We start from the raw sequence: 24,494 nt of genomic DNA, 5'->3' as shown, positions 1-24,494 counted from the left end.
TTATTGGACAGGCAGTGAGGCATTCCTATCTGCTCCGTCTAGACAAGGCGTCTTTCCGGGAGACGTCGATTAGAGAGACGCAGGAACTGGAGAATCGAAAGCTCCTAGCATGGATATGTATGTTCGATAACCCTTGCTGACCTGCCTAATCACTAAATTATCATGACAGTTGTATACATATCCGACCGACAAATCTCCGTCCGAATGGGACAGTCTTTCTGGACGCGCGGTCCATCTCTCTCCACAAACTTCACAGCGAACGACTTTCCAAGTCTACAGCTCAGAGCAGACGCAGAACATAAATACGCACACGTATTACAAGCTACTATCGAGCTCACTCAACTGCTTCACAACGTGCACGACACGTTATACGCATCCAAAGAGCGAAGAGCCCAGATGGTCCGACGAGGAGATTATAATCGCTATCTGGACGATTTCCGACACTCTATCTCGGCGTGGGAAGGACGTTGGGATAGTCTCGAGGCATCTCCAAAGCTGAATTGCACAATGCACATATTCAAGGAATATGTCCGTTTGTATGCTAGTGCTTTCTCTTTCCAGTCGCTTCTTTCCAGGGCTGTGCAGCCCAGTCGAGGAGAACCAGGTCCGGCAGCATCGGGGCGGAAGGGCGCCATCTCACTGTTCCCGCGGGGTATCATGTCGGCTGCAGAGGGCTCATATATTCTCGAGTCGGTAGATGCCGCTCGGAAGATTCTGGCAATAGCTGTCCAGACGAGCTCTGAAGCACAGATTCGCTATATGCCGTTCCGATTTTACGTGTACGCTTCACGGTTTCAGCTGATATAATCCAGGGAATTTTGCACAGATTGGCTAATTTCTAGGATAGATATACCGTCTACTCTGCTGTATTTCTATACAAAGCAGACGTCTTTGGTGCCCTAGTGAGTACGGAGTATGCCGAAATCGCCCACTTAGTGCAGCAATTTATCCAAGCACTCGAAGAAGCTGCTATTAGTGATTGCCATATTGCTAGTCGTTTTGCAAGTTTGCTAAAGCGTATGTGGGTTTCCGGCAGGCAGTGCTATTCTTCGGGGGGTACTGTATCCTCCGACGCTTTAAACAACATCAATCGGCTCCGACAGCCAACACAGCATATCGAACTTCCCCAGAATTTCGATGTGGTCGATGAGCAGAGCTGTCGTAATGCGGCTTTTGATATACAGCTTTCTGAACCCTTCTTCATTCCCACACCGGACTTTAGTTTATTCTGTCCGGAATTCTCAAGTTTGGAGTCGGAACTGGTTGAACTTGGCGTGGGCTCTCTGAGTTACCCAGTATAAATCATAGGACCGAATCAACCGTTACAGAAGACTATGACCTTGTTGTATTACAGTACTACCGCGGGTGAACAAATTTGAATTTAGAACTCTCGACTCGACTGTGTGGCGCACAAATTAAATTGCAGAGCCATGCTATTTCTTCCTCATAGCGGAGTTCTCGGTTTTTGTCAAAACCCGGATCGGATTACTAACCGAACCATACTACTACAGACGGCCTCGGTCTTTACTGGAGGCCGAACTACGAGTCTGATTACATTCGTTAAGGGGTAAGCGAGACCGTGTTGTGAATTTTCCACAGCTGCTTATTATTTAAAGCAATATCGGGCCTTTCAGAAGTCCCTAGGCGCTCAGCTTTCTGTATCCGGAACCCACATCACCTTGCTCTTCAATTCACAGTCAATTGTTACTTTCATATATATCATCTATAACATGGCGGTCGCCGTAGTCATACAACTTGATGCAAATTCATTTGCCGATGCGGAAGCTCCGGACACAACCGCTGAAGACACGATTCAAGACGCTGTCCGAGCTCTCAAAGGGGTCAATCCTCGCCCTGACTTCGCTCTTGGCTCACAAATTCAAGATCAAAATGCCATTCAAATCACAACAGAGCAAAATTACCATCAAAATGGCCTTGGATATGAGACTGCACTGGAATTCAGTCCGTTTCTGAAAACTGTCCGCAGTCTCTGTGGTGAGCCACTCAACATTTTCCATGTTGCTCTGAATCGGCCGGCGTTCGGGCCCGATGGACCTGCTATGGCGAAGGTAGTGGAGTTTGTACTGTCTTATTTTCCAGTCTCTCGCGTCACGCCAGATTTTCGGAAACAGGTACAAGACGACTTCCTCAGATTTGATGAGATATACAGCCCGGCTGTGACAGGGAGCCAGAGTTGGGCGTCCGGTTGGCTGCTGGAAGATCAAATGCACGAAGGTCTTAACGGAGAAATAGCCAAATGCTTTTTGGTGGTAAGGGGATGGGATAGTATGGACCACTTCGAGGCATCAATCAAGAGCGATGCCTATAAGCAGGCTATACCTCTGCTACTGGCATGGAACACGCCGTGGAAGATGGTTTGTTTCTCATTTTATTCACTTAGAAGGTTTAGGCTAATGAATTTAGTGGCATGTTGAGCGCCGATCTTGAACCCCGCTAAGTCGTCGAATTGTCCTGATGCTCTCTGACTTGCGTTTCGCAATCTCGGTCACGGCTACTAACTACAGTTCTATCTTCCAATGACCCGTCTCATTCGATAGTGTAAGGCCACGTCTGTGAGGTCCAGGTGGTTGCTGTTGTAAGATACCTTCAGTACGACTTCAAAGACTTCACTCGAGAATGAATTACATTACTACAATTCGGTCACTGTCTTATGTTGATCGGTTTCTATTGTCCGTAGTTGCTACTGTTAACCAGCATATGTCTTCTGGGTTTAAAGAATATAAAAAGAATCAATCGCCGAAATTGATTTCGGATATTGCTGAAGTAGCTGCTCCAAAACTCCTTTTAGGTCAGGCCTATGTACTGTACCCCTGCTTATGTCGTGCTCCGTCTAATGCGTTGACCACGAAACATTTGCCCAATGGGAATACCAGGCCCTCGCCGTTCTCGTTGGTGAGGGCCCGCATCTAAGGGACGGATACTTAGAGTAATAGGCAAAAGATGCGAAATTGATATATGGATTGAATGTGCATTTTGGCTTAGAGCACATTAGTTAATGATGAATAGTTAGTCAGCATTCTGAGGGTAGGCAAGATTTCGGATCCGAACCCAATGCATTGGAGGGTTTCTACGGAGTTCAGGACATCCTTACGGTTTAATTGTAATGAGGAAGGAATTTGCTTCAAAACAATGCCAGCATAATTAATCAAAAAGTACCTTTGACAAATCTAGCTTGGCTCTTTCTAGTTGACTAACACGCGAATATCAGAGTCTGAATGGACACCCAGAGTTCAAGACTGGTGTGTAAATATTAACCATCGTCTGGGAATTTCAGGGTAATTGTACTATTACCAAAACAAGGTGCTAACTCTCATACTACGTGCGACAGATATTTTTCAACTTTGCCAGAATATTCCATATCACGGCGGCGAGTACATAGCTCCAAATGAGCTACTCAGACATTCTGAAGAGGAATAGCTGCAAATGATCCTCTTCGAGAGTCGGAATATGTAACCAAGTTCAAGGAAGACGATTATCAGGGGATGCAGGAAGCACCTGACTAGTATCCGGATGACTGCCATCATCAACTCGCCGGGGGTGCTCTTTACGGTAAACCCAGATATCGGCAACCTCTAAGAATATGCCAAAGAAGGTCGTTATGCTAGAATAATCGGATTAGGATATTTCTGCTAACGAAGGACAATGAAGGCACATACAAAGCAAGGAAGATGAAGGCTTCGTTAGCTTTCTTCCGGCCACAGGGGATATTTGGCGGGCTGTTAAGGAAACAGTCACCCCGGCTGTAATCCTCAGCGGCAAAAATGAAGGACGTCAACCACCTGCGAGATAGATAAGAATTCCACATTCATGTAGAGTTAAGGGATGGGGAACAAACAGATAGGAGAATATCACATCGATCCCTAAAACGTATTTGTCCACCACGATGGGCAAAAAGGGGGATAGGAGCGCAGGAAGAAAGAGGACTATGGAAATGACAGCCTAAAGGCTAGTTAGAGAAGACATTCTGCTGTGAGATTTTGAAGTACCCACGATGACCTCTTGGTAGGTGAGGTGCAGGCCGCGATGGCCATGGTGCAAGAGGTACGAGGTTAGTCCCAGGACGATAGCGGTACTGGCCCACTGTATGCAGCGGTTGACTAGCTCTATAATCCACGTTATTGTATAGGTGCGCATTATTAGTATATTGTTGACTTTATAACTGAGATGATCAAATCCACACAGAAGGATGAATATGGAGAAAAGGTAGATCACACTAGGATATTATAGATCGAGCCTTAGTCTTTGACATCATGAATGCAAAAGTGGGGCGAAACGAAAACTTACATGGTTGGACAGAAAGTTGAACTTAATCGGTAGGTAAGTGGGTCATGTCGCTGACATGCGTCACTTTCACTACGACGAAAACCCCACTGTTCCCAATTGTAGTTTCCAATTGTAACCGAAATTTCAGCGTTCAATGGTCAATTCTTAGTCAAGCGGGTTCTTCGTTCTGGATAGTGGGGTATTCGCGCAATCAGGCGTGGCACGGGGCTAGGTGATAGCGAGCACTGGTGTCATTAGTCATTACATATGCGACATTATCCTTGCTGATGGTGCATTCTGGGTGTTAGACCTTGGACTCAATTATTTGGCCATCCTGGCCGGGTATCTCGCTAGGCTTGGGAAACTCTGATGGATTGTTGATATCTTATAGGCTGATTAACTTTTCCGAGCCCTTGATCGAGTAAAAGGGAGGACCTCCACCGGTCGTCGTTAGCTTCATGGGAGCATAAGACATATAGCACCCTCTCCTAAGGCATAAATTCCCGAACCCATCTCCGCAGTCTGTGTATACGTTGTCATTCCTTCGAGTGATGCTTTGTAAGATGTTAACCTCCTTCGCAGCCGGGGATCTTTCTACACCTAGGTACCTACGAGTGGGTTATAACCAGGTCTAGCTCTCTCCATGGCCTGCGCTGTATGATACTAGTACCGTTTAATGATGGCGGACAACGTTAGGAAGAGGACAAAGTTCTTCTGGCCCACAGTACAAATTGTCAACCAGGAAATAAATAATGAGTGAGTCAGCCTGATAGGTTAAAAATGAATTTTTGGCTGCTTAAATATAAATAATGAGATAACTTTTCAAATAATGTTCTGTTGTTATATTCTCCCCTGTAACAAAATGTGTTTGTGCTGGGGCGATCTATTCTAGCCTCCACAGAGGCCGAAAATGACGAAACTGAGGGTATACAAGGAGCATACTGTGGTAGTGAACATGGAAAAAGAAGACAGATAATGATGCTATTCTGAACGACAGTGGGCAGCAAAAATAGACTGCAGGCAACAAAGAAAGCTGGAAGCCCCATAATAAGGCACCAACAGCTTTGCATCCGTACTAGCTTAATTTCTTTCTCTCGCACACCACGGCACACGACAAGTAAGTAGAGTACCGACACCTCATGCACCCACTCTTTCACCAAAGGGCCTCAATTTCATCAGCTTTGAACACGTAGTCCAATGACTTAAGAAAAGCCACATTTTCCAAGGGCGGCTAGAAATTTACGTTCCGATTAGTATACCCAGAAAGACGTTATAATCAAGGGGAGGAGAAGCGTACTGTGAGTACAGTGGGAGTCTGTATAATACCCAGGAACAAAGCAGTCCCAGTTCTCAGCATAATCCCAAGCTCTAAATATCGAAGCCGTTTATTAGTATTGACCGTTTTCTCCTAATACTGATAAATAACTTACGCAACTCCTCCAACTGTCTGACCATTCAAATAGCAATCGAAATCGTGTTTAGTTGAAGGCCCGAACGAGGTCACGACGTGGTTGGAGTGGCCATTCCATGTGGATGCATGGGTGGGCCAATAGTGGCAGTCAACAGTAGTCACGACGTTGACGATTTCGCAATTAAGCTCTGCTCTCTTGAGCAGGCCAACGCTTTCAGCTTCAGCGTCGCGTGCAGATATAGCACTTGCGGCGGTTTGTCGCTGAGCACGCCTGTCCGCGATTAACGCTTCGTGGGCGGCTGCTCTATCGTCTGGGATAGGCGTTCCGACAACTGCCAGAGACAGGAGTGCCGTAGTGAAAATAGATAGGACCTTCATGTTTATGGAGGGGAATTATCCGTGGGTAAATGATCAGTGAAGCTGAGAAGGCAGTGTAAGAATGAAAAAGTGACGAGTGATGAATATCTTTGACTGATGGAAAGGTTGCTCCTTTATATATCCCGACATGCTGCTTCTTTATGGATCCTTTCGATCTACGAGAGCGAATCCGGATGAACCAAGTGTTTGCCTTCGTATTTCTCAGTAGTTCTAAGACAGCCTTGCAAAGCCAAGTAATAATAGGAAATAAGCGACCTTGGCAGTGGATGTATACGATAATAGCAGCTGAATATGTACTACTGCAGTGGACTCTGCGTATGCGCATGCGCGCATTGCTCAGATTCCTGAGGGATCTAGCCTCAACCGAATCTGCAACGGCATCTTCCTCCGTATAGGAGAAAGGAACTATTCGACGTCCACAAGAAAGACAGGCGCGCGTCGTTGTGGTTGAATCTCTCATGGAAGCCAACAAAATCCCTGTGATAGGATCTTGCTGGTGCAGCGCCCAGGGGAGTATGAGCTCTAGATGGCGGCTGGTTGTGGTTACAAAGCTGGGTGTGTTGTAACGTTCTAGAGACTGTACTGCCGATGTCGCTTTGAAACTAAATCTACATATATGCGCTAACACAAAGTCGAGTGGCTCGGTTGAAATTTTTCGTTTGACTACAAACGAAAGTCATCATGAGACCACCACTGCCAATTCATTCTTCGTATCTAAAACGACTAGTTCTTCCACCAGCTGCTATAGGTTAGATATAGCGAGTGTGTTCTGCCAAGGTTGAGCTGTTTACGAGTCTAGTGTTTTGTCGGGAGAACCTCATGAATGAATAGCCACAATTAGGGGCCCACCCGGATACGGATTTTGCTTATTCGTATTCGTCATTTGTTTCCCAAATTGCCGTTCGTATTCGACTGGCATTAGCAGCAGGTCCCGCATTAACCTATATACAGATGATTTGACAATGCCAAGATCACCAAGATATATGCCAAGACCAATTTAACCGCAATCGACAAGCGCCAGCTCAGATGGAGGCTTAGAAGACCGTACCAGCTTTGTTGCAGGTTGTCAGCACTAAAACCCTCGGGAGATTTAGCTATTTTGGTAGGTTTATTCGTATTCGATTTGTAATTATCCGTATTCGTACGTGATGCCAAGACCAATATTGATTAGCAAGACTCGTAAAGTGCCGCAGTCTTTTTGCGCCAGCCACCTTCTGTCTGCTGCATAGATAAATGGAGTATACAAAATCTCGAACATTGATGGCTAGATCTACACCGCTTTGTCAGCTGAACGACGCTCCTCATTTTCACCCAGAATTGATGACAATATAATGGGGGACAAAGCATACTGGAGAACAAATCAAATTTCTATCACAGATAATCTGGGAAACGAAGACTCGAGGATGAGAACAGTAGAGCTGCGAATCATATTCTGATATTCATTATTTGTATATAAAACGACCGAGCCAAATGCCATGACACAATTTAGCCAATAAGCTTATAGGACAATGGTGATTTTTGCGGTCAAGTAATGAAAGCCTTTTCAAGTCGTTTCACGTTGTGAGATTCCGACCAAGTTTTCCCCGTGCACTTGGAGGCTGTTAGCACGACTCAAGTCAAAATCACAACGACGACTTTCTTCCACGGCTTTGACATTTTACAAGAAGACTCAAACCCCACAGGGTTGCCGGCCTATATTTCAGCTAATCGTATACGAAGCGTGGCCGGCACTCTGAATATTCTTTTCGCGGCCGCCTTACTATTCGGTGGCTATTCTGAACTTGTCCTATAGGTGTGTACACAAATAATCACTCTACGAATATTCGTACGAATAAAGTGTGCCTTATTTTTAGATCATTCGTAAAAACCACCATCTTCTTGTGAAAGTCAGTATTCTAAATTAGCCAGCCAAGTAAGGGATGTTATACTCATATGACTATTACTATTAATGTGGCTATTATGAATGTTGCAAAATTCAAAAGAAACCCACGCAGAACCTCAAGAGTCTCAAGCCGGATAGTTCGAACTAGAGGTGCTATGAATAACCAGTTCTTGATTACGCGGACCATGTGGATGAGGCAAAGGGTGGCGCATTTAATATGCTATGGCGTCACGCACACTTCCAAATCTCGATGGGAAAAAGTAAAAATAGAAATAAAAATAAAGAAAATAGCGGAAACGCGACCCCAGTAGACTTAGGACAACAAAGTTGAGAAGGTTGAGAATAACTCCATTTCGGTGCGGCCATAATCCACCAAAGAACTTGGTCTCTTGGCAGCTCTCTACATATCTTGAGAAAGTGGGGTAGAAGACGCCCAAACCGCCAGCGGAAGAGGAGAAGAGGATCCCAGGGGCTTGGCAGTCCCAAAGACAGAACCGTCGCCTCCACAAGGACCCTGATATGCACAGCTATATCAAACTAGTCCCGAAGACAGCTGAGCATTGGCCAAATGCTGGGTCCCACATTTGTTTAGTTCTCGTATTCGACGCCCAGGTTTTTGTCGATCTCACGCCTCCCCAGGTCAACGTGGAAGTAATCTTTTTGATTCGTCACTTCGTTGACAATTCAAGCCGCATGGCTCTTGGAAACCAAATAAATAGCCCGCCCGTGCCGTTAAGTTATTGTGTATCATGATCAAACCTTGGTTATAAACGACATGCCTCCTGAAACATTTCTAAGTTCAATGCCATTGCGGAACAAGTCTTTACTCGGATTTCCTTGCTGGATTAGTTTAACCAACTTGTTCATTCTGGCCAATTTCGTTCTATTTACATCGGTACTGGCAGAGCCCAAGGTCCTCTCGCTATCTCTTCAAAAAATATAGGCATCGCTCAACTGTGAAGCGAAATTACGCAGGTGTCCTACTTGGGAACGATGATGAGGCTTACGACGGATTCTACTGGGTTAATGCAACCGTGGGAACCCCTAGGCAGCACGTCGCGCTTCTACTCGACACTGGAAGCAGCGATACCTGGGTGTTCGGACCAGGTTCGTGTGACGCAACCATAGACCAATGCTTTGGCTTTACTTGTAAGTCGTCATTTACGTTCTTTCTAGTACAGAGTTTTGTTGCTAATCTCAAACTGGTTGAAGACGACGATTCTCAATCAAGCACTTCGAAGATAATCAACAGGGGTGCATTTAGCATTAGTTATGTCGACACAGCGTCAGCCGCAGGGGACTACGTCTCCGATAACTTCGGGATTGGCTCCATCATGATCAAAGACGCAATTATAGGGGTTGCTAGACAGGTGCATATTGGTCTCATTGGCGTCCTAGGTATTGGTTTTGACTCTTTAGAGTCGATTACATGGAATGGGGGCAATTCCTACAAAAACATTATCGATTTGATGGTCAAGCAAGGACTTATCAACTCCCGAGCATATAGTCTCTGGCTCAATGATATTGGTAAGCTCCAAAAGAACAGCCACCCTATTGAGGTATTAGCAATCGCTTGACTAATGCTCGGGCTCCAGAATCTCAGACAGGAGGTATCATGTTTGGTGGAATTGACACAGGCAAATATAAGGGCAAGCTGATTGGGGTTCCTATCCAACCCGACGCGCAAACCGGCCAGATCGACTCAATGACAGTCGCATGGACATCCCTTTCAGTCAACGATCCCACTCAGGGCAATCAACCCCTGACAGAAAATGGGTTTAAGCAGCCAGCTGTCCTGGATTCAGGGGCGCAGAGCATATTTCTCCCCCAGGGTCTCTACGAACAAGTCGCTTCGCTTGTCAACGTCATATCTACGCAAGACCAAGGTGATCTTGTCGAGTGCGAAGCGATGCAGTCCTACGAGGCGACCCTGGAATTTGGAATCGGTGGTTCCGGAGGACCAGTCATTTCAGTACCTTTCTCGGAGCTTGCTGTTCCTTTATTGGATGCATACGGGTACCCTACAACCTTTAAAAACGGCAATACGGCATGTGTTTTTGGAATGACACCTGTGCCGGATGACGCACCAATCTCTCTGGGTGATCCCTTTCTTCGTGCAGCATATGTGGTGTACGATCTCGACCGTCGGCAGATTGCGCTGGCTCCCACTGTTTTCAATAGCGAGATCTCTAATATTGTGGAGATTCTTGCGCCTGGATCTTCTAATCAAGACCCATGGGATGTTGCAAATTCGGTCAGTGTTCAGCAGACAGCGACCGCTCGGCCGGAGGGACCAGGTCTACTGATCTCTGCAACTGCCACCGGGCCACTTTCTTATGTGCCAACGGCCACTGCATTTCATCTCCCTACTTCCGACATCTCTCAGCCTAGTGGTTACTCTCAGTCAAGCGACAACGCGGAGCCCCCCAAAACATCAGCGGGTGCCGCTAGTTCCAATTGGACCGCTGGCCCCGGCATCCTAACCAACATTGTAGTCTGTGTCGTGTCTATTTTCGTAGGCACTACGTTGATTTTTGGTGGTTGAAAACGAGCTATGGTCTTAGACTAATGATTTGCCAAGTTATCTTACTACTAGAGGAGCAGAATGTGAAACCGTATATTACTACTGAAGCACGCCGCCCAACTTGCTCTGACTACCAGTTCTCTTTTAGCCAGAATGGGTGAGGCCCGCACTCTGGCTAGACTTCCTTTTCGCGACCTAACTGCAATTAACTCCACCGCGCCCATGCGTCTCAGAGATGGGGACCAGGTACGGTCTCGTTATCCCTACCTGTTGCCAGATTCTAGGATCGGATCAATACGAATAGTTTCTCGAACCCAGATACAAAGACTCGGTCAAGAAGCCTAAATTTTTTTTTTACTTGAGGCTAAGCCAAATCCCCACAGTTGGGGGGGCCAATTTGGGCCAGTTGGGGCTGTCCACGAATAAAAAGGGCGACGTTTAGGGGCTATGTACTTAGGCCAAACCAGCAAACCCCCCCCTCTTGGTATGACACCTACTCCGAATTTCGAGCTGATTTCCTCGTCAACATCATTTTATCTTCATCAGTTGCACCATGTGGTCCATTAACAATGTCCTCATACGCCGGGGTACCGAGCTGATCTCCTTTCGGCTCCAGCACCCTTCACAGCCTCAAATGTATGGATTGCTGAGCCTCTCAATCATCATTTTTACGGCCCTTGCGTTTGGCCTGGCGATCCTTGGTGTGAGCCAGTATTAGCATGGTGAGCAGCAACTATATAAACTCATCGAGGATAGATTGACTACACCTGTACCCAAGTGGTTGCGACTCTGGCCGCGGTTGAAGACTCTAGCCCGAACACATACGTTCGCCTCGACAACGAAGATAGTAACAATTCCTGCGACCCTAATGATCCCCACGTCACAACTCCATCAATCACTAAGCCTATTACTAGCGGCTTAGGCTCGACCATTAAGCACCTACGCGCCCATGGTGGAATATGGTCGTGCTACCGTGGATTTCGTATGTACCTGGCTTTCACAGTAGGGTATATATGCGTGGTTTTCCTAGTCGCTGTTATTCCTCCTATTCCGATCGACTCGTTTATCGGTTCAGATTTTGCGCACTTCGCCGGTCGCATGTTCTCGGCCACCTGGCAGCTTGCTTGGGTTCATCTTGTGATCGCCGACAAATCCCCTAGGAGCTACCACCGGCGAATGCTTGGCCTCCGGAAATGGGCAAGGATGGCCCCTGCAGCTGCGTTGTACAATTTCCTAAAGAGTGCGACTTTCTCTCTGCCTATAGCTGCCGCAGAGCTTGCTGGCTGGACCGTCACGAGCGTTGCTACCAATCAGGGATATGAAGGGCTTCTCGGTGTCCTAGCCGCTAGCATTCTCCCAGCTATATTTGCCCTGCTAGTTTCCATTCCTGCTAGGGGAATTTTCACCCGTGTGGCTGCTTCTATGCTGCCCGAAGAGGATGACCCGGTCGTACCCTTTGACCGCCATTTTGGTGGCAACGTTTGGCCCGAGACTGATGGAAGCGGCAAGATCGGTCTTATGGATGCCTGGACCACCTTCGAATGGGCTTCTCGTATTCGGTACGTTAAGATCTTCCTGAAGGGTCTTGCTATTGAGGTTGCACTAGGCGTGTTTGGGTTCCTTCTGTTGTTAGGCGAGTTGAATTTGATGTTCCCTACTAGCCAGGGCTCGTCTTCTGCCTAATCTTAGCTCTTTATTAGATTTGCGATTTCATCTATAAAATAGTGAAGCATTCCCGTCATTAGTACTACGTGCTCTAAACATGTTCGCTAGAGCAGACACGTCTTCTGCGATGTTACACCCTAGCTCGCGTTAGTATCAGACCCCCAGAAATTCTAATATATTTCATACTAACTAAGATACTACAGGTCGATGAATGCGTCATATAAACAAGAATGAAACAAGGCAGAGGAGTAACGTGAAGTATTGTTGCGACCTACCATGTCGAATTGCTGATGGGCTAAGGAAAGAACAAAACAGGACAAAGCAAACAACAAAGGGCCTCAAGGACCGCTAGATTAAAAAGACGGCTTTAGCTAGGCCTGTCCTAAATGACACCCTGTAATCAGAATTCTCCCCCTCCTTGGAATCATTGATGATCCTCACTCATCAGCCGTCATATATTCATGTTGGCATCCCATTTTGGCTGTAAACCTTCGAGTTTCCTAGGCTTTCCTGGATCAAACAGCTTCGGAGTGTTTGTTCAGCGTGATCTACAACAGATGGAGTTGTCCGTGAAGCTGGAAATCGAAGACAGATCGGAAGGCGCGGCATGGTGATCAGTAGCTGCGGAGATTACTAGAATCAGCTTTATTGTCCAGCCTTGCGGAATTCCAACTTGCATTTGCAGGCTTTTCTTCTTTAATCCATCTTTTCATCCTAGATGCCAAAATCAGTGCTCATAAACAAAATGACTAATCAGTCACATGACCAGACCCATAAAACTCAACCGAACAAACCCTTCCGCACAATTCTTCTCTCTCAACTCCTCGTTCAAAGAATCGCATTCAAAGCTCACGCACAAGGCCACCAGGTCTTCAAACCATGCTTTGGGAGAAAGTCCCCAGACACCCTGCACTCTGATGCTCGCATCAGAGTTTCCTCAAGCCAGGCATTGCGGAAACGCGCCGCCATAAAAGCAATTTGAGAGCGGCTGACTGCCCTACCTCTTCCCGGTGCCCTAGGCCATCCAACAGGACAGGAGACTGCACTGGATACAATGGGATGTACCCTAGGGTGTCGGAGAGGGGATTTGATTGGGTTGCCTTTCGTCGTGGATGGATAGTCATGCGATTGCCTTCTTCTTTCTTGAAGAGGGTAACTCAATGGGGCTCATTCTTGAGGCGAGGAGTTCACACACTTTTCATTCTTTTGGGTCTGTAGCTTATGGCAAAGCGGTGATGTGCTAGAACACATCACAGAAGCCCTGTCGAAGGGGCCGGACTCTCTTTTTGAAAAAGTTTTTCCTTTGCCATGGGCTGTTTTCTTTTCGCGTGATGATATACCAATCATAGAGTCAAGCCCCGAGATGCCCCATAAGGGGCGTCCTTGACGAGAAACGATTTTTCAATATCTGATGAACAACATGACGACTTTTTTGATCCGACTTGATGACCTTGGGACAGAATACATGTCGTCCTTTGCACCCTTTGGTGGGTGTTGATAGTCTGCGCAGACTTCAGAGCCCGTGGACTAGCCACGACTCGCAGGTCTTTGACATCACTATCCTAGATACAGAAATCCAATTGTGTATCATATCATACAACTTGTTTTGTTTCGTATTGTAGTCATATATCTGCTTCATACACTTTCTGAATGTATCACTCCGTCTTCTTCACATCGGCTCCAGCTCCAGACCCAGCCACCGGTACAGCCCTGCGCTGCTGAGCCATATTCACCATCACCGATCCCACTATATCCGCCACGGCCGCAATCGCCGCCGCGCACACATTGCTCCAAACCTGGACACTGACCGACCCCAGCGGTGCACGAGGGAAGGACAGCACCCACTCCACGTAATACGGGAACCAAGCCTCCGGAAGGGCAAAGACAGGTTTCTTGGAGTGCCAGAACTGCAGGAAAAGCTTGAGCCCGTTTGTGCTTAGCCAGCGCGCGGTCTTGACGGTCCAGTCGAAGGAAGTTTTGTGGGATGAGAGGGATTTGTCTGTTGTGTTGTAAATTATCCCGTTAGCAACTTAATAACTAACTGCAGGGACAACTAATAGAAATAAAAGAAAGGAAAGGGGGAAGTACTCATCGCCTCGTACTCCTCCAAGCTCTTGTCGTGCCGTCTCCGCAGCTTAGCCCACTTGGCGAACTCGTCCTGTGAGCTGGTGTTGTTCATCTCGCGCTTGAGTTGGAGGACCTCGCGCTTTTTGGTTTGCAGGTCGCGGCCCTTGCGGGCGGTTGAGGTTGGGAGTTTGAGGTAGAGGAGCCATATCTGTTTTTGATTGAGAAAGGGATTCAGTAGCTGGTAACGTTATGAGGGAGGGCGTGGAGGCGACGATGAAGGGTGGGTAGAGACCCGGGATAGTAAGGACAGCATGAGAAGCTGGAGGAGTGGGTTTGAGTAGCATACCAGGTTGTCGATTGTGGTTGCGCCGATTGTGTTGACCAGATAGATTGCCAGGTTCACGAGGAAGATGGTGAGGACGAGAGACATCATGGTGGCGGGTGGTGGAGGGAAGTGAGGGACGGAGGGAGGGAGACGGGGGTGTCGAGGTGAGAGAGAAATACGGGCTGGAGAGATCTCCAGAAAGGAAGAGAATGGACCAGCGACTGTTCTCTCTTGGTGGTGGTCGCAGTGGGAAAAGAGGGAAGATGCGAGTGACTTAACTCCAGCTTGTTCCGCCTTCACCACCACCACCTCCACCACCACCACCCACAATGAAACCATGAAATGTCCGACCCTCAGCAAGCATACCACCAACTTGCGAACACCTTCACTACGAGAAACAACACAGTCCTCGAAATCGAGATCCTGCCCACGAGCCTAGGGTCCCCGTTCCTACAGGATGGCAGCTTCGTCGGAATCACCAAGAAGGCCCTGGTGCAAGCATACACAGTCGCGCGCCGGCACTTCGACAAGCTGAAGCACATGTCCGATTCGGAACTCCAAGATACGCTTTCTCGTGGCGACGAGTCTGTTGGTAATCCGTCGCTCTCGGCCGTTACGGAGGTCATGCTCCTCTTTGACTGCGAACATCTGACTGCCTCTAACTGGCGCAAACGCCGGCTGCTGCAGGCTATCGTCGCTCAAAGACTGGATGCATCTGACAGGGTGCGAGCGTTGGAGATGGAACTCACGCTTCTAACGAGTTATCAATGCTCGCCGCTGCACCGGCACACAAAGTCTCCGACGCTGTGGCATCATCGGCTATGGACGCTGAGACAGCTGCTCAAATCCTGGCAGGACAATGGCAATGGCGATGCCGAGGATATGATGGAGCTTCAGGGTAGGGAATTAAGGACTGTCCTCCGTGCCGCGGAGCTGCACCCGAGGAATTACTACGCCTTCAGCTACATGCGTCAGCTCTACGCTCTTCTATCGGCTACCCGGGAAGATGAATTTGCTCGCAACATGCTAAACCCAGTCCTCGACTGGTGTCTGGCGCACCCGCGCGATATCTCCGGGTGGGCTTTTGTGGTTTATGTTCTCGAGCATATCTCCGGGCGATCTGTCACTGCTGATGCGCTCGCGCGAGTGCTGCAGTTTGCGCGAGATGTCGGCTGGGAGGGCGAGAGTTTGTGGACGTTTGCCGATCGGATGGTCTGTCAATTTGACTTGGAGGATGTATTCGAGAGTAATTTCCCTTGCACAAGCGATACGGCTGCGAATGTCGCTCGTGCGGTCTCTAAACCATCCGAGCGACGCTGGACAATCCGGCTGGGCCGAGCCAAGACATACTGGAGTACAAATAGAAAAATTACGCCAACCTATTAATTTCTATGCTCCAAGAAGAAGATTCTCGTAGTTCGTGACTCGTTCAATTATCGCTTCATCGCTGTAGGGAGGGGACATGATGCTTGATACAGTATATAGAAGAAAAACGCCACGGGAGTCAAAACGCCTCGCTAACTAACCACCGACCTGCCAAGTGTATGTATGTTTGTATTTGTAAACAGACAAGGCCGGTGCATGATCTGACAGTGTCCCACCGGTGAAACCCCAACCAACTTGTACCGTTGCAACACGCGCTTGCAACATGATCCGAGAATCGCGGGATTGGTCTCACATCAGGAGTGGTTGTTGGTGTCACTTTTTCTTTCCGCCCGCCGCTTCAGCAGCTTGTTTCTCGTCCGCTGCGTTGAGGGAATTGATTTAGCCTCGGGAATCATGGAAGTGGTTCGTTGGGTAGGCCGGACTCACCCTTCCTCTGCTTCTCGCGCATAATGGCTGCAGCATCCTCCTTCGCCTTGGCGAACTGCGACCCACTCAGGTTGTTCTTGCCCTTCTGTTGATATGGAAATGGTGAGGTTAGTTGTGAACGAGCGGTCAGGGAATGAGGAAGCAGAAAAAACGTACCGAGGCGGCCGCTTTCTTCTGGGCTTTGGCCCGGTCATTGTCGCGCTGGTTGCCGCGAGTCATGGTGGGTGATTTTGATTGGTTTGAAATCGGGGGTTAAGAAAACAGGGACCAGGGCGGTGGTGACAGGGACGAGAGGATAGTTAATTGAGGGTGCGAGGTGAGAAGTGAGAGAAAGGGGAAGAAGAAGAAGAGGAAGAAAAAAAAGCGGAGGGGCACAGATGGAGGGGCGAATCGGAGGGTGAGAATAGAGAACCGGGCCATGGAATGTTCTACCGGGACTATAGGAGTAAGCCCAGTAGTCTCTTATGACAGTAGGTACATCGGCGAGAATTCCATTTCATTGGATCAAACAACAGGTGCATCATCTCAAAATATCCTAATCCTTCCCTAAATAAATGGCGCATCAGCAGCCGCCATACTTCGCGCCGCCCTCCAAGCGCCAGCACCAAACAAGGCCTGTTTCACCATCCCACAGCGCCCGCTGCTCCCTACCACTCCCTGGGCCCTCTGTTGACACAGCTGGGAATGCAATTCCTCGCCCCAAACCCCTTGTATTGGCAAACCCTAACCAATTTACCAATGAGGATGTCCGGACCTGCGATGAAGCGATCGCTTTCATACTTCCACCCCCCCCCCCCAAAGCGCCGAGCCCTGCCTTACACCCCTTTGTCCTGCTCCATTCACAATGCGCTTTTGCATTGTTTCAGGTTCTATTCTATTCTATTCTATTCATAGCTCGCCTGATGATCCCTGTGTCTCCGTTGTTCGCGCTCTTTGTTGTTTGGGACGGGTCGGGGACAGGCGCTGCCTGAAGAGTCATTTCACTCTGGATGGCGATTCTTTATTGTTCTTATGTATCTCATTGATCCCCTTCACTTCTTTAAAACTATTTTCGAGTAATTCCTTCATTCACTGTCCTCTCTTCTATTCGGGTCAAAAAAAAAAAGCTTCCTGCTGGCCAGTCGTCGCTACCCTTTCTAATTTCTCACAAGTCCTCTCTCTGTCTCCCACTTATACCTGGTCTTCTACCTGCCCACTTTGCGAGATCTGTCTTTCTCAAGCCCCTTCGAGCAGTAATTATGATGGCAGCTCTCAAAGAATCCTTGGCTGGTCCAGGATACGTGATTTTGAACACCATCCGCGTGCTCAACATCGTCGTCTTCATCGACTTGATCGCCGCCTGCATCGTAATGCTGGTCAAGATTAACATGTTGAACAGTTTCTTCTTCTTTCAAGCCGTCACGCATGCCGTGGTTGCCCTCATCAGCAGTAAGTCAGCTCCCCCTCAAAGACTTTGGTAGGGTTTTGCGGACTAACTGTCTCATCCAGTCTTTCTGATCATCTCCGAGCTCCCCATCTTCCGGGGTTACTTCGACCGCAATTGGCCCTTGTTCGGGCAGGAAGCGGGCTTCCTCACTCTGGCGGCTACCATGATGATCCTCGGTGTGGCCACCCTGGGCAACTTGAACACCGCGGCTATGAGCCAGAAGAACCTGGGCCTGGCATTCTGGCGGATCGTCATTTCTTCAGGCGTCCTAGCCATGATCATGAGCATTGTGAACATCGTGTCTGTAAGTATATACTCACCCACCCACCCATCCCCAATCCCCATCGACGTAACTTCCAAGTTAACTAACAATACAACCCCATAGACATTCGTCTTCACAGACCGCAAACTCGGCGTCAGCGCCCGCCACGTCCGGGCCTACGGTGCTGTCGCGCCACAGAAGGTAGTCAGTCGCACCAGCAGCCACCGCTCATTCCAGCTGAGCATGAAGCGCGAAGACCCCCTTCCCTCCTACGAGCAGTCGCCCTTCAAGCGCACCACGCGCCGTCTGACAGCCCGGTTTCCATTGAAGATCTCCTCTCCGCTAAATAACCTCACTGCCAACAATGCCAACAACAATGATGCCGCTTCGTCTAAGTACTCGCGTGACTCGTCGGGTGTTGCGGTGCCGGATCTCACGCATCATCCGGCTATGTATTCGAATCATGTGTAGTCAGGGGTTGAGAACTACTTCGGCGTTCTTCTTTTTCTTTCTTAATGTCTGACCAGTGAGATAAATGGCGTTTTGGAGGGGAGTGTTTCTCAAATAAGCATTAGGGTTGTATGCTTCCATTCCTTTTCTGTACCAGTTTCTGTTTCTCTTCCTTTCAATCGGGTTATTAGTCCAGAAGTTCTTGTATGGAAAATGCAAGGCTAAAACCAATTTGCTTTCAGTAAGAGAATAATCTAATCGGAGGTCAATTTTATAGTTGCCTTGACCGATTAATACGAGACAGTTTCATCAATCGCACTACTAATAATGAGAGTGTCCCGGTTTTCCACAACACGAGAAGACGGAAGTAGGACAAACAAGATGAGGAAAAAAGCGCGCAATGTTGAATAGGGCTAAGTATAGCTGCGAGTAATCTGCCAATCAGACGAGCCGTTTTGGGCTTAGTATTCATCAATCGTCGACGCCGGATCATTGTGCATGCGTTATTCCTTCCCTGCTCAGGCGATGCCGGTGATACGCTGACAATTCAGTGCAGTCCTCTCAGTTCCTCCTCAGTATATTCATCCCTGCGCCGAAACCCGACACCACCGATTCCTGTTTCTCCGTCTTGCCTCCCAAGAGGTGTCAAGTCCAACCAGTCAAAGGTATTGATCAGATTCTCACTACCGCGCGCGTATGTTGAATACGTATGGTAGACCTTTCCCTCTTCTCCAATTTTGCCATCACCCCTGTAGAAGACGCTAGTTCCCGGCTGCTCCCCTTTAGGGAAGTTATCTTCGGGGAGCTTCAATAGCTCGCCCTTATTCTTGAAGTTGTAGTCAACCTCGCAAACGGCCTCATCTTGGGTCACATGCATGTCATAGTTAAAGTCGCTGCCAAAGGACGAGACCCAGGGAAAAGTCCAGCCCATGCGTTTCTTGTACGCTTCAATCTTCTCAACTGGGGCACGGGATACGGCGACGACACTGGTGGAGCGGGAGTGGAGGTGTTCTAGAGTAGGGAACGAGTCACACAGAAGCGTACAGCCAGAGCAGCCTGCTTCCCAGGAAGGATCAAACATGAAGTGGTAGACGATCAGCTGGCGGCGGCCAGAGAAGAGGTCCAACAAGGCGAGTTCCTTCGTCTGTCCATCCTTTAAACCGGCGCCAGTGAAGGTGTAGCTCTTTGTCACTTCGACCATAGGAAGCAAACGCCGTTCTGCGGCAAGCGCGTCCTTGGCACGCGTAGCCTCCTTTTCTTTGGCGAGGAGATTTAGACGCGCAGCGCGATATTCCGCCGGGGAAACGATCTGCTTAGTATGTGAGCCTATCAATGCTGGCAAGAATAGGAAAGAAAATATACTTGGACAGCAGCCATTGTGCCAGAAAGGATATCGTCGAAGATTAAGCTCACGTTTGTAGTAACTATACTGGTGTCTCCGATCTTGGTTTAAAAAGAACAATGTTGACCAAGAAGAGGGATATTCTGCCTCATTTTATAACTACATCCTCGTGTCAGGCAGCACACCGTAGTTTCAAGCCGACAAATCTTATCTGCAGGCGACATTGCCGCCAAGCAGGCTGCAAAACTCAATATTCGACGACCGTGCGGTTGGACGCGAAAAGTGACACGAAGTCAGGTGATAATCGGCTTTCATCCGGGAAAATTACTGGCCAGCGCAAACCGTGAGTCAGAGGTCTTTGTTCCCGAGAGCAAATCTATAGTGCAGAGAGGCAACGACTTGATAGATCACGGCATCACAATTATTCTGGGTCTGGGACACGCTGCCCTCCTCTCACCATGACAAACGTCTCTCCAACACAGACCCCACAGAGGCTCAGCCAGGCTCATTCAGCCCACAGCATGTAACTTAGACTTCCTTTCCAACATCAATTGACTAATACGCATCTCCGGATGCGCTGCCAACGCTTGCACCCAATGACATGTTTCGGTAACCAAATGCTCGATGGCAGGAAGGTCGAGCACTCGTTGGGGGACAGAAAGTCGGAATTCATGCCTGTCGCCTCGAGGAACGGAATACAGAATAAACTCATCCGTGACAAGCTCCGGATATATCGTGTCCATCTTACCAACAGCCTCCCCAAGACGATATTCATCATCGTGCAGTATATTTTGATGCAAGACCAAAGATTCGATCACAGCATCTGGGCCCCAGCTTGTGCATTCATCTCGCAAAGTGGTGAAGCCGATGGTCTCGTGGAATAATGACTGGACGTGTTGCGATTGCACTTGCTGCATTATCTCCATTGCCGATTGACCAGAATTCTTCAGTGCCAGTGAGACGCGAACGGGGATACTGTTCATGCACGGGCCGATCACGCGCTGGATGCCATCTGGACCCTGGGAACGACCACTGACAATTTGCGCGAAGACTATATCGTTCTTACCCACCTGTTGTGCCAAACAAATCGCCCAGGCGGTTTTCACAGTCGTAGCCAAGGTAATTCCCAAGGGCGGGTGCACTTGGGGAATGTGACGGGTTGTCTCGACCACGGGGACTGGGGCGACGGCTCGCTCACGTCCAACTTGAGTCACAGATGAGCCGCGCAAGGTCTCTCGCCAGAAGTCAATGGTTTTGCTCATGGGGAGAGACGCCACAAACGCCTGGTACTGGCCGAACGAAAAAGTAGGTGGGAGAGACTCAGGTCCGTGCTGATAAAGCGAAGCCAGATCGTTCAAGAAGGTGATTATGGAGACACCATCATAATGTGTATGCTTGATCCCGATGACTAGGCAGTTTTCCTGCAGTTGCTCACTTTTTTTGACCAGGAGGTATCGAGCAGCAGGCCATAGAGGGCATTGGTTTTGTGTATTTGCCTGTTGGAAATCTTTGTAAATCCATTCATCCGAGGCTGTGAGTAGCGATCCATCAGTCTCAAGGACCTCAAGCTGAGGAGTGAATTCCCGCAGTACGGCTTGGTAAGCCCTGTCGTCTTTGGCGTCACGAAAGACAACCGTTCGAAGTATCTCATGTCGTTTGTGAAGTGACTGGAAAGCCGCCTGCAATCGAGAGCGATCCAGCGGGCCTCGAAGATCAAATCGAAAATATTCGCACGGCAGGTCAAGGAAAAACTCCTGCAATTCGGACACAGGTAGGATGTACTGGATATTGTCGGGCGAAATCCCCGACAACCGACCCAAAAGTGCGTCCTGAATAGAGCCTTCGGTATCTTCAATGATTTGAAGGCTCAACTGTTGGTCCTTACCCGTCGGACTGTGATTTTGTTCATCGAGTTTCTGGGCCAATTCGGCCAGCGAATTGGCCTCTTGAAGCGCAGCAGGGCTTAGCACCACGCCTTCTTTGCGGGCCAAGGCGGATGACTTCATTGAAGTCAACGAATCTCCACCCTGGCCAAAGAAACTGGCATCTAGAGCAATCTGCTCCTGCTGGACTCCTAATGCCTCAGCAACCCAGCACTGTAGCCGTTCTTCCATCCCCTGCACTGCGATCCGTCGGTCTCCTGAGCAAAGGGTATACCTCAATGCCTGTTCTGGTGAGAGGTCTGCTACCTCTGCTGCTAGGCGACGGGCATCTACCTTACCATTAGGGGTGAGCGGTGGTTTGTCAAGCGGGAACCATAGTCTTGGTATCATGAATTCTGGTAAACACTGGCGGAGGCAAGTAGCAACAGCTACCTGGCAGGAATGCTGAAAGGTCCTTGAAGGCTTGAGAAATGTTGAGCGGGCAGATTCACTCTCCTGATCACCGGCATCACCGTCCACTCCCACGAGGAAGACCACGAGGACGGGGGATGAACGATTCACAACAGCTGCCATCACCCGCTGCAAGTTTGGGAAGACCTTGTGGATGGCGTGTTCGACTTCTGTAAGCTCTATTCGCTGACCATGAAGCTTGACTTGGTGATCTTTACGTCCCAAAATGCGCATAGATCCGTCTGGTTCCAGTTGTACCATGTCGCCTGTCCTATAAAAGGACCACGGTGATCTGCGAAATGAATGAAGCCAAGGGGGATTCCGGAAAAATGCTTTCGCAGTCTCCTCCGGTCGATTGATGTATTCACGGCCAACGATAGGACCCTCGATAATCAATTCTCCAACCGCACCAACGGGAGCTAGTCGTGTGGAGTCGTTACGATCCACAATCCAGAAGTGACATCCTGTAGGGTATCCAATGTTTGCTGGGTCTGAGGTGACCTGGAGATTGCGCGTTGCCGATGAGATAACAGAGCATTCGGAAGGGCCATATACATTCATCAGGACTTTTTCGTCTGCCCATGACTGAATATCATTCAACATCACTTTTTCGCCCCCGCAAGTTATTGTGGACAGAGATGGAAAGTCATTGTGATTCAGGGTTCGTAAGACGGCAGGGGTGAGAAATGCTGAATTGGCATTAAGACGCTGCGCTGCCATCGCTAGATCCTGCTGGCGCTCATTTTCAGAAGGGACACAAACACAGCCGCCTCTCATCAGTGGAGCGAGTATCTCTCCCACACTGGCGTCAAACCCATATGAGGCAAATTGTAACACCCGCGAGGTGGCAGTATACCGGAAAGCCTCTCCATAGGCCATAGCACTTGTGCAGAAAGCAGCATGTTCAATAACAGTGCCCTTGGGCTTGCCTGTAGATCCTGAACTAAAGGCAATGTACGCCATATTCCATGGATAAACCACAGCTGGAGAGAAATTGCAGAGTTTCTGATTAACAATGCTGGGAATGATGACTTCCTTGAGGCCAATGGCTTCACCACGGCAAGCATGTTGAGCTGAACAAACTCCAACCGTGGCACCAATATCCTCGCACATCGCTTTTAGGCGATCGTCCGGAAATGATGGATCGAAAAGAACAAACGCTGCTCCAGCAAAGAGTACTGCAAGCATCACGACAGGGGTCCATCCTGACTTCTCAAAGAGCACTGGCACAACGACCTCTGGACCAGCCCCAGCTTTTACTAATTGCAAGCTCAATAGCTTGGACTGTATCTCAAGTTCCCGATAGGTCATTGTAGTGTCCCACGCACAAATTGCTTCGCGATCAGGCTGCGCCTGAAATTGTGTCGAGATCATGTCATGGATACATGCCTCAATCCTGGTCAGTTGGGCCATCTGTCCATTCCGAATGAGGAGCAAAGCATGATCTTCAGGACTCGGAGTAAGAATAGATACCAATTTCCGTTCGGGAGAGGACTGGAGCTGCTCCATGAAGTGGCTGAATTGGTAGATCATTCGCTGTACCTGCCATGAGGAGGGACCCAAAGCGTTGGCAACGAGGCTGATTTGGGTAGAGTCCTCGCCGAGGCGACATTGTAAGACCAACGGAGCGCCAGAATCAGGATCCTTTGTAATCGTTGCATCGTGATCAGATGGTTCGGAGGTCGTCACATCTAAAAGACTCCCAAATTTCCAATCGCTGGAGTTGACAGTGGGGGCACAATCCACACATAGATTTCGAAGTTGATGATGGATGTCCGTCAAAGCCTCTGATATAGCTTTTTGGGTATCGATGGAAATGTTTAGGGATTTGAGAGACCCACGCACGCGTCCTTGAAATTGAACATTCCTCTCGCTGATGAAGACATAGAGCGTAGCTGCCCAAGCCAAATGCAGAATTGAGGATTCGTGATCCGTTAAGCATTTCAGAGTTCTTAATTGAGTTGTGAAACTAGCGACAGGAGGCATCGTGGTAGAGTGAGCAATATGATGGGTGAATAAATGGGTTGCATATGGGTTTTAGGTGTGGCTTGACTAAATACCTAATACAAATTCGGCCTCAAGGTTTGTCAAAAACGACCAAGTTCTGTATCCCTCGATAGTCTCCACAGGAGAAGACTTCATTCCTCGGGAGGATATAGCCGACATGCCTTTTGGGAGTTCTAATCGTACGGTTTTATTGAGATCTTTGCCAGCATGCTTCGTCTCCCTTGCCTTCCATGCCATAGGTGACCCTTGTTACACAAATCAGAATATTGTGAAAGTGAAAGCCTATATAGTTTAACGAGATCATCATCCAGTATACTTAGAATCAT

At 48.6% G+C, this 24,494-nt stretch overlaps 12 protein-coding genes across 12 annotated transcripts; 7 read left to right on the top strand and 5 right to left on the bottom strand.

The window, feature by feature from the left end:
- Nucleotides 1-204: 204 nt before the first annotated feature.
- N7510_006941 (uncharacterized protein) lies at nucleotides 205-1,301 on the top strand (the record flags this gene model as incomplete). Its single annotated transcript, XM_056978866.1, has 2 exons — nucleotides 205-791; nucleotides 848-1,301. 2 exons carry the CDS (start codon nucleotides 205-207, stop codon nucleotides 1,299-1,301), a joined length of 1,041 nt encoding a protein of 346 aa, XP_056831909.1.
- Nucleotides 1,302-1,730: 429 nt separating this feature from the next.
- On the top strand, nucleotides 1,731-2,641 carry N7510_006940 (uncharacterized protein; the record flags this gene model as incomplete). Its single annotated transcript, XM_056978865.1, has 2 exons — nucleotides 1,731-2,375; nucleotides 2,612-2,641. 2 exons carry the CDS (start codon nucleotides 1,731-1,733, stop codon nucleotides 2,639-2,641), a joined length of 675 nt encoding a protein of 224 aa, XP_056831908.1.
- Nucleotides 2,642-5,710: 3,069 nt separating this feature from the next.
- On the bottom strand, nucleotides 5,711-6,073 carry N7510_006939 (uncharacterized protein; the record flags this gene model as incomplete). The annotated part of the gene is made up of 1 exon (XM_056978864.1): nucleotides 5,711-6,073. The coding sequence occupies one exon, from the start codon at nucleotides 6,071-6,073 to the stop codon at nucleotides 5,711-5,713; it is 363 nt and encodes a 120-aa protein (XP_056831907.1).
- Nucleotides 6,074-8,757: 2,684 nt separating this feature from the next.
- N7510_006938 (pepsin-like aspartic protease) lies at nucleotides 8,758-10,500 on the top strand (the record flags this gene model as incomplete). The annotated part of the gene is made up of 4 exons (XM_056978863.1): nucleotides 8,758-8,850; nucleotides 8,918-9,062; nucleotides 9,132-9,482; nucleotides 9,551-10,500. The coding sequence occupies 4 exons, from the start codon at nucleotides 8,758-8,760 to the stop codon at nucleotides 10,498-10,500; spliced, it is 1,539 nt and encodes a 512-aa protein (XP_056831906.1).
- A 532-nt stretch (nucleotides 10,501-11,032) lies between these two features.
- On the top strand, nucleotides 11,033-12,162 carry N7510_006937 (uncharacterized protein; the record flags this gene model as incomplete). The annotated part of the gene is made up of 2 exons (XM_056978862.1): nucleotides 11,033-11,182; nucleotides 11,236-12,162. 2 exons carry the CDS (start codon nucleotides 11,033-11,035, stop codon nucleotides 12,160-12,162), a joined length of 1,077 nt encoding a protein of 358 aa, XP_056831905.1.
- A 1,637-nt stretch (nucleotides 12,163-13,799) lies between these two features.
- Nucleotides 13,800-14,644, bottom strand: N7510_006936 (guided entry of tail-anchored proteins factor 1; the record flags this gene model as incomplete). The annotated part of the gene is made up of 3 exons (XM_056978861.1): nucleotides 13,800-14,143; nucleotides 14,233-14,419; nucleotides 14,558-14,644. The coding sequence occupies 3 exons, from the start codon at nucleotides 14,642-14,644 to the stop codon at nucleotides 13,800-13,802; spliced, it is 618 nt and encodes a 205-aa protein (XP_056831904.1).
- A 234-nt stretch (nucleotides 14,645-14,878) lies between these two features.
- Nucleotides 14,879-15,922, top strand: N7510_006935 (uncharacterized protein; the record flags this gene model as incomplete). Its single annotated transcript, XM_056978860.1, has 1 exon — nucleotides 14,879-15,922. The coding sequence occupies one exon, from the start codon at nucleotides 14,879-14,881 to the stop codon at nucleotides 15,920-15,922; it is 1,044 nt and encodes a 347-aa protein (XP_056831903.1).
- A 391-nt stretch (nucleotides 15,923-16,313) lies between these two features.
- N7510_006934 (4F5 domain protein) lies at nucleotides 16,314-16,567 on the bottom strand (the record flags this gene model as incomplete). The annotated part of the gene is made up of 2 exons (XM_056978859.1): nucleotides 16,314-16,433; nucleotides 16,505-16,567. The coding sequence occupies 2 exons, from the start codon at nucleotides 16,565-16,567 to the stop codon at nucleotides 16,314-16,316; spliced, it is 183 nt and encodes a 60-aa protein (XP_056831902.1).
- Nucleotides 16,568-16,902: 335 nt separating this feature from the next.
- Nucleotides 16,903-17,319, top strand: N7510_006933 (uncharacterized protein; the record flags this gene model as incomplete). The annotated part of the gene is made up of 1 exon (XM_056978858.1): nucleotides 16,903-17,319. The coding sequence occupies one exon, from the start codon at nucleotides 16,903-16,905 to the stop codon at nucleotides 17,317-17,319; it is 417 nt and encodes a 138-aa protein (XP_056831901.1).
- A 267-nt stretch (nucleotides 17,320-17,586) lies between these two features.
- Nucleotides 17,587-18,507, top strand: N7510_006932 (uncharacterized protein; the record flags this gene model as incomplete). Its single annotated transcript, XM_056978857.1, has 3 exons — nucleotides 17,587-17,776; nucleotides 17,837-18,078; nucleotides 18,160-18,507. The coding sequence occupies 3 exons, from the start codon at nucleotides 17,587-17,589 to the stop codon at nucleotides 18,505-18,507; spliced, it is 780 nt and encodes a 259-aa protein (XP_056831900.1).
- Nucleotides 18,508-19,033: 526 nt separating this feature from the next.
- N7510_006931 (DUF899 domain-containing protein) lies at nucleotides 19,034-20,052 on the bottom strand (the record flags this gene model as incomplete). The annotated part of the gene is made up of 2 exons (XM_056978856.1): nucleotides 19,034-19,798; nucleotides 20,014-20,052. The coding sequence occupies 2 exons, from the start codon at nucleotides 20,050-20,052 to the stop codon at nucleotides 19,034-19,036; spliced, it is 804 nt and encodes a 267-aa protein (XP_056831899.1).
- Nucleotides 20,053-20,337: 285 nt separating this feature from the next.
- N7510_006930 (non-ribosomal peptide synthetase) lies at nucleotides 20,338-24,147 on the bottom strand (the record flags this gene model as incomplete). Its single annotated transcript, XM_056978855.1, has 1 exon — nucleotides 20,338-24,147. The coding sequence occupies one exon, from the start codon at nucleotides 24,145-24,147 to the stop codon at nucleotides 20,338-20,340; it is 3,810 nt and encodes a 1,269-aa protein (XP_056831898.1).
- Nucleotides 24,148-24,494: the final 347 nt, after the last annotated feature.

Source organism: Penicillium lagena (assembly GCF_028827675.1).
Source record: "Penicillium lagena strain IBT 129212 chromosome Unknown utg000005l_segment0_segment0, whole genome shotgun sequence".
Taxonomy (NCBI): domain Eukaryota; kingdom Fungi; phylum Ascomycota; class Eurotiomycetes; order Eurotiales; family Aspergillaceae; genus Penicillium; species Penicillium lagena.
Note: the sequence above shows the minus strand (reverse complement) of the source record. Positions and strands in the feature narration are given on the sequence as shown.